The following is a 6652-nucleotide window of genomic DNA, read 5'->3' as shown; positions in this document are numbered from 1 at the left end:
TTTTTTTTTTTTTTTAAAAGGAGCAAGTCAGGTAAAACTGGCTGAGAATGTAGTTCAGTGATAAAGTGCTTGCCAAGTCTGCAGAAAGCCCCAAACAAGACAGCAAATGCAAGTAGTCAGAGTTTAAGATAGGCAAACTGTAGAGATGACTATTGGAAGCAGCAGCTCATGTTACATCTCATGACAGAGAACTGGGAATGGGGAAGGCCAGTTGTCAATGCTTTGAAATGGAGTCCTTGGCACATTTAAGTATGGACACAAGCTCATTTGTTCTCCCCACTGTTTTAACCTGTAGAAAATGGAACCAGTGGCTGAGTTTATTTTTGGCCCAGACTTCCAGAGACTGGAACCATGTTTCCTGCTTCTGGGAACACTTGCCCTTGGCTTCTAATTGCCACACTTTAAAGAAGCCCTTGGATAGACAGTGAGTGGGCCAGGCATTCAAGCAGAACCTCTATCCCCAGCTAATGCACACCAATGACTATATAGAGTAGGAAATCCTAACCAAATGAGGCGTACGAGAACAAAGTTGTGGCTTTTACTAGGATTATTTGCTAAGAAATGATGACATATGGTTTAAGTATCTTTCCACATAGCTTTTAATCTCTAAGTCTGAAATCCATGAAACAGAAATCTACAACAGGTCTTCCAACTGCTTAGTTCTTTGTACTCTATTTTACTTGTCCAAATGATTCCATCTCTCCAGTTCCTGTATATTATTTTACTAAAAGCAACAACCCCCCATAGGAGTCAAGCATCTGTGTGACATAAGAAGTGCAGAAATAATGGCTAACAACACAAGAACAGATCACAATAGATTTCTGTACTCAAGGAATAAATACTACACTGACTAAGATGCACATCATAGCCCAGTAAGACTCTTAGGACTAACACCCTTTTATACTGTCCATTTTAATAGGAGGCCTGTCTGTGTTGAATCTTGGCTAGATTTAGTGAAATATCAAACCTGCACTCCTATCTTAGGCTTAGGATCTGACTCCTGACTCTAAGTGGGCTTTTAGATAATTAGTATTTTTCATACCCGCATATCTAATTGGACTTTTGGGACAGGCCCAACTCCATAATAGATGAGGCTAAGGTCAAGAACACACTGGACTGTCTTTCTTCCCTGGTCCTCACAGAAATCTTAGGCGTTGGTCTGAATATCCCACATTTCGGGCAATTTGTCTTCAAAATATAAGTACATAGCTCAAAATTAAGTTGTAACTTATCTTTTTCTTTTTTAAATAAAAGACAAAATGAAGGTAAAGAGTATTTAATCAGGAATAAACACAAATATTATGAACCATTTATTAAAAAGTTCTATTTTGTCTTCAGAAATTACATCAGAAACTTACATCTGTACATACAGAACTCAAATTTAATTTGTACTTGAGTTTAAAAAGATAAATTAGAGGTATAGAATATTTAGCATAGCCAGAAATATTTAAACAAATACATCAAACCATTTATTAAACAAGGTTTCATGGACGCCTCCTGTCAGGAGACAGTCTCTAGTTTTTCAGAGTAAAGAACAAGAATGGATGCTGTTCTGAGGTGGGGTGTTGCTCAGTGTGATCTCAAATTCTGGGCTCAAATGATCCTCCCACTTCCCCTTCTAAAGTGCTGAGGCTACAATGTGTGTGTCACAACTGGCTCAGTTAATTTTAGCACAGTCACCAAGGAGGGAATGTATAAGAATTCCACAGAAATTGTCATCAGAATGATACATTAATTATCATCCAGGTTTGAATATTTTTCTACTATGAAATATCTTCTTTGTCAGTGAATGCTTTTCTGGGCTAATTTCTTTCAAGGGCTGGTGAGCAGTCTGCAATTCAATTCCAAAACCAAAGCTGACAATGGTTAATTTGCTTTCACCTTCCTTTTGGCTTCTTTATGTTTTTTCCGACATTCCTAAAAAACCATAAAATAAGAAGCTTTTATCAACAATAAACACAAATTTCGCACAGTAAACAAAGTATACTTAAAGTCGTAGAAACCCATTCTACAAACACTTCTGGGATGCACCGACTATAGTCAGACCTTGGCTACCTTGTGGGTTCTTTTCCCCTTCCACCCTTCTTCTCCCTTTTCACCCAACCTCCTCTTCCACCCTTTTGACCCCCTAACACTACATAGGAGAGAAAAAAGGATAGAAGGGGAGATGGTTGATGTTACAGTTAGACTACTTCCTGCTGATTGGGGAGTCAAGTTCCTTGAGGCAACTTTGAACTTTGCTATCAGGTTATCTAATTTTTTCTGGTTTCTTCATGGACTGTGTGGCGGGGAGGAAGGAATATCAAGACAGCTCAAGAGTAAAACTGTGCCCTTGAGAACATCGAGAAAGTGAGCCATTTCCAACAGATGTTACTCTGTTTATTCTAGGATAAAGTGTCTGTAGTGGGGAAGAGAAGCTGGAAGCTTAGCTATGGGAGGCTCAGGTATGGACAGAAGAGTTAACTGAGAACTCCAGCTGACTACCGTAAAGGTCCCTTCTACTCCGTTTCTGCTGCAAAGTTTTGAGTACATGATTTGATGAATTAAGTCAGTCAAGTCTATCTGTCCATCCATCCTCCCTTCCTTCCTTCCTTCCTTCCTTCCTTAAAGGCTTTCTATATACTTAATAAGCTCCCCATTCAAAATAAAAAAAATCTATCCACAGCATCTAATTTTTCAGACAGAACATGTCATAGTTGAAATAAACAAGCTCTAAGTTCTTTTTAGTAGTGTAATTCTAAGAGTTAAGTCATGTTCTCAGCTGTTATCATTTTATAATATGATATCTTATTTCTTATTGTTGTTATACTAGGGAAGAGTAACACTAATGCCATATCTTGATTTGGAGGAAATCAATATGGAGAAACGTAACTTACCAAAAGGAGACTACTTGTTCGGGCTTCCCAAGAATTTCTGCTAATACTACCTCCCACACCACTCCAGAATAAGTTAGAACCTACGGGAAAAACAGAAGCATGAGGTAGCCACATACTTACTAATAAAATGAACAATCTGATTAGTTCTTCATCAGCCTTAGAGATTTCATGTAGACTTCTAAGGCAGTGAACACTCTTGTATTTTAGCTTCTAAGCAAGTCCTTATACCAAAATAAGATGTGGTTGATTATAATAAGGAACAAGCAATGAACATGGTAGCAGAGGCACACTTGGCCCTCAGAATGCACTTAATAATGGATGGGAATAAATCACATTACAGAAGTGGCCAAGATTTCTAGACGTAGCTACTGTGTGAAGTACAGAGTACGTAAGAGTTGCACTACTCCTCGTCCCACACCACTGAATGGAAGAATGGACCTACCACGAAGTCTGTCGTCATTCTCAGAGAAAAAGAAAAATCTAATGGCCTCGTTCTCAGGAACCGCTTCTCTGAAAACACGAGGGAGAAAGGGCAGAAATTACTTTCAATATTTAAGAAGAAATTATTACAGCTGGTGTGACTGTGTGTTTATAATTTGGAAAGCGGAGGCAGAAAGATGAGGAATTCCAGGCAGCCTTAGCTGTATAACGAGATCAAGAGAAGTTTAGGCAATATAAGCTTGGTCTAAAACAAAAACAAGAAACCCAAGCAACAAGCAAAATAAAAACAGGAAAAATAATAGTGAAATTGTAAAATGTTCCTTTTAAAAAGTTGCTCTGCACTTTGCTCATGTTATAAAATGACCACACCCCCTCCTCCATCTAAAGTTTTGATATTGAGGAATTAAGTATGCACTCTAGATGTCAATACTCATTCCCACTGTTACCCTGTTTGCCAGTGTTCTCAAGCTGGCACCTAACTCAGCTGGAGCATCTGATTTCCAAACCAGGAGTGTTACCATCGGCCTTACTGCTGGCACACACTTCACCTGCCACCAGTTGCCATATGAAAATCACTGTTAAAAAAAAAAAGGTTAAGGGCTGGAGAGATGGCTCAGCAGTTAAGAGCACTGACTGCTCTTCAAGAAGTCCTAGCAACCACATGGTGGCTCACAACCATCTGTAATGGGATCTGATGCCCTCTTCTGGTCTGTTTGAAGACAGCTATCGTAAACTTATATACATAAAATAAGTAAATCTTAAAAAAAAAAAAAAAGAATTCTGAACAGAAACTGATAAAATTTGTTCCAGATACTTGCATAATGCTGCTGAAGCATGCCTGAGTCTAACTTTATAAACCACGACACATGCTTACACATAAACAGCTTACCCAGGGCTTGGCTTGCTGTGATCTGCTTCTTCAGCAATATCCTCTTCTTCTGAACTACTGTCTTGGAATCGGGGATCGTTTGGACAGACTATCTTCCCATGTTTCACTAGTTCGATTCTATAGGTGGCTATATTATTATGACAATAAAAGGCAATGCAATTATGGCTGAGCAACCATGTATTTATAAACACAGTAAAATGATTACCTGTACTATGTGAACATGACTAAATTTCTAATATGTTAAAACCAGATACCATCACTTTTTTTCCTCCAATTTTGGAGTTCAAATCCAAATGAGAGGCAAATATGCTACCACTGACCTATGGATGTACTTCCTAAAATAAGTAACATTATCTTTTTCAATTTTTTTTTTTTTTTCGAGACAGGGTTTCTCTGTGTAGCCCTGGCTGTCCTGGACCTCACTCTATAGACCAGGCTGGCCTCGAACACAGAAATCCACCTGCCTCTGCCTCCCCAGTGCTGAGATTAAAGGCATGCGCCACCATGCCCAGCTTATCTTTTTCAATTTTAAAATACTAAAAGCTACTGTTTAGAGTCATCAGATGAGGAATATAAAATTATAAAAAGAGCTAAAAGCTAAAGGTTTATAGATGAGTAATATAATTTTCAAAGAACAGGTAACCACTGCCTAAGTGCTGTTAAAAGAAGTCTATAGTGCCAGGCATGGGGGCATACACCTTTAGTCTTAGCACTTGGGAGGCACAGTCAAGTGAATCTCTGTGAGTTTGAGGCCAGAGTGGTCTACATAATGAGTTCCAGAACAACCAGAGCTATGTAAAGACCCTGTCTCAAAAAAACATTAAATAAAAAAAAAAACAAAGCCGGGCGTGGTGGCTCGTGCCTTTAATCCCAGCACTTGGAAGGCAGAGGCAGGCGGATTTCTGAGTTCGAGACCAGCCTCGTCTACAGAGCGAGTTCCAGGCCAGCCAGGACTACACAGAGAAACCCTGACTCGAAAAAACAAAAACAAAAACAAAAAAAAAAAAGAGAGAGAGAAAAAGAGGCCTACAAAAAAAGGAACTTATGTTTATGTTTTTGACTCTCAAAACTGCTTTCTAGAACTGCAGTGAGATTTGTCTGCATGATCACTCATGAGTTTCCAAGTTTCCAGCTTCTTAAAAAAAAAAAAAAAAAAAAAAAAAAAACCTAAACATAGGCCCACTTTACTTCTCACACTTGGCTCTCACAGTTAGAGTATTTGAGTTCATATTCCATTTAGTTGTCAGTCAAACTAACTGCACAGAAAAACATCAAGTAGAACACAGCGTACATCTCATTTATGTTTTGGAAAAGCTACTATGGTTTCTGTAGCTATTTTAGGAGTAGTCCAGTGCTGAAAGTAGGCATGTATCTGTAAACACATAGTGCTTTTAAACTGTATTAAATTTGTACATGTGCCAGTGAGAATACATGCGCTCAGAGCTAAAGAATTGGATCCCCTCGGAGATGGAGTTACAGGAGGTCATGAGCAACCTAATGTGGGTGCTGGAACCAAACCTAGGTAGTCTGCAAGAATAAAACATGTTCCTAACTGCTGGGTTACCTCCCAGCCCCATGCACTCTGTTTTAAATGTGCATCTTTGAAGCACATCACTGAAGTTAGCTGTGTACATCTGATGCTAGATAGTCATCTTGCCCTTTATAGGAAACTCCCACAATGTTGGACATACATCTTGAATACAGGTAAGGAACAGTCTTCTAAACGAAGTCTTAATCAGGTGTGGCACACATTTATTATCTTGGCACTCAAGAGGCTGAGAAAAAAAAAAAAAAAAACCTAAGTTTGAGCTACATATTAAGTTCCGTGGTACCCTGGGATACACAGTAAGACCCTGTCTTCAAAGGAAAAAAGAAAGGCTAGAGAGATGGCTTAGTGTTTAAGAGCACTTTCTGATCTTTAAGAAGACCTGAATTTGGTATGCAGCTCCCATATCAGACAGTTCACAGCTATAGCTGCCTGTAACTCCTGCTCCAAGGGATCCTACCCCCTATTCTAGCCCTAGAGGGCATTTAGAGACTCACTTTCTCTCTCTCTCTCTCTCTCTCTCTCTCTCTCTCTCTCTCTCTCTCTCTCTCTCTCTCAAATTTTAAAGAAAGAAAATGGGAAGATTTTACATTTAAAAAATTTTTAAATATATGGAACTTGTTAGGGGTGGATATCCTGAAATTGGATATAAAATTGTAGGAGTTGCTTTTACACTTTTCTCTACATTGTGTCAAATCTAAAATAAGCTTTGAAATAAATGGCATATTGATGGCATGGTGTAATTGTATAAAACCAAAAAGGCTATCTTTTTCTTCCTTCTTGTAGGCCCCAACATTTCCAGCTGAAATAAGAACCATGATGTAGCCGGGCGTGGTGGCGCATGCCTTTAATCCCAGCACTCGGGAGGCAGAGGCAGGCGGATTTCTGAGTTCGAGGCCA

The 6652-nt window shown here is 39.0% G+C and overlaps 1 protein-coding gene across 4 annotated transcripts in view; it reads right to left on the bottom strand.

Annotated features, from left to right (window-relative positions):
• Window positions 1-613: 613 nt before the first annotated feature.
• The window catches only part of Nol8 (nucleolar protein 8), a 26332-nt gene continuing 20293 nt past the window's right edge, over window positions 614-6652 (bottom strand). The window contains exons 14-17 of one of the 4 annotated variants that reach the window (XM_021180499.2): window positions 4207-4333; window positions 3319-3386; window positions 2877-2956; window positions 614-1917 (exon numbers count right to left, since the gene is read on the bottom strand). In XM_021180499.2, the coding sequence (XP_021036158.1) occupies window positions 1867-1917; window positions 2877-2956; window positions 3319-3386; window positions 4207-4333 (326 nt within the window). In that variant the 3' untranslated portion in view covers window positions 614-1866. The remainder of the gene's footprint in view (window positions 1918-2876; window positions 2957-3318; window positions 3387-4206; window positions 4334-6652) is intronic. The other 3 variants (XM_021180497.2, XM_021180500.1, XM_021180498.1) reach the window with 3 other exon arrangements.

Source organism: Mus caroli, chromosome 13, assembly GCF_900094665.2.
Source record: "Mus caroli chromosome 13, CAROLI_EIJ_v1.1, whole genome shotgun sequence".
Lineage (NCBI taxonomy): Eukaryota > Metazoa > Chordata > Mammalia > Rodentia > Muridae > Mus > Mus caroli.
This window is presented reverse-complemented; position numbering and strand designations above follow the sequence as displayed.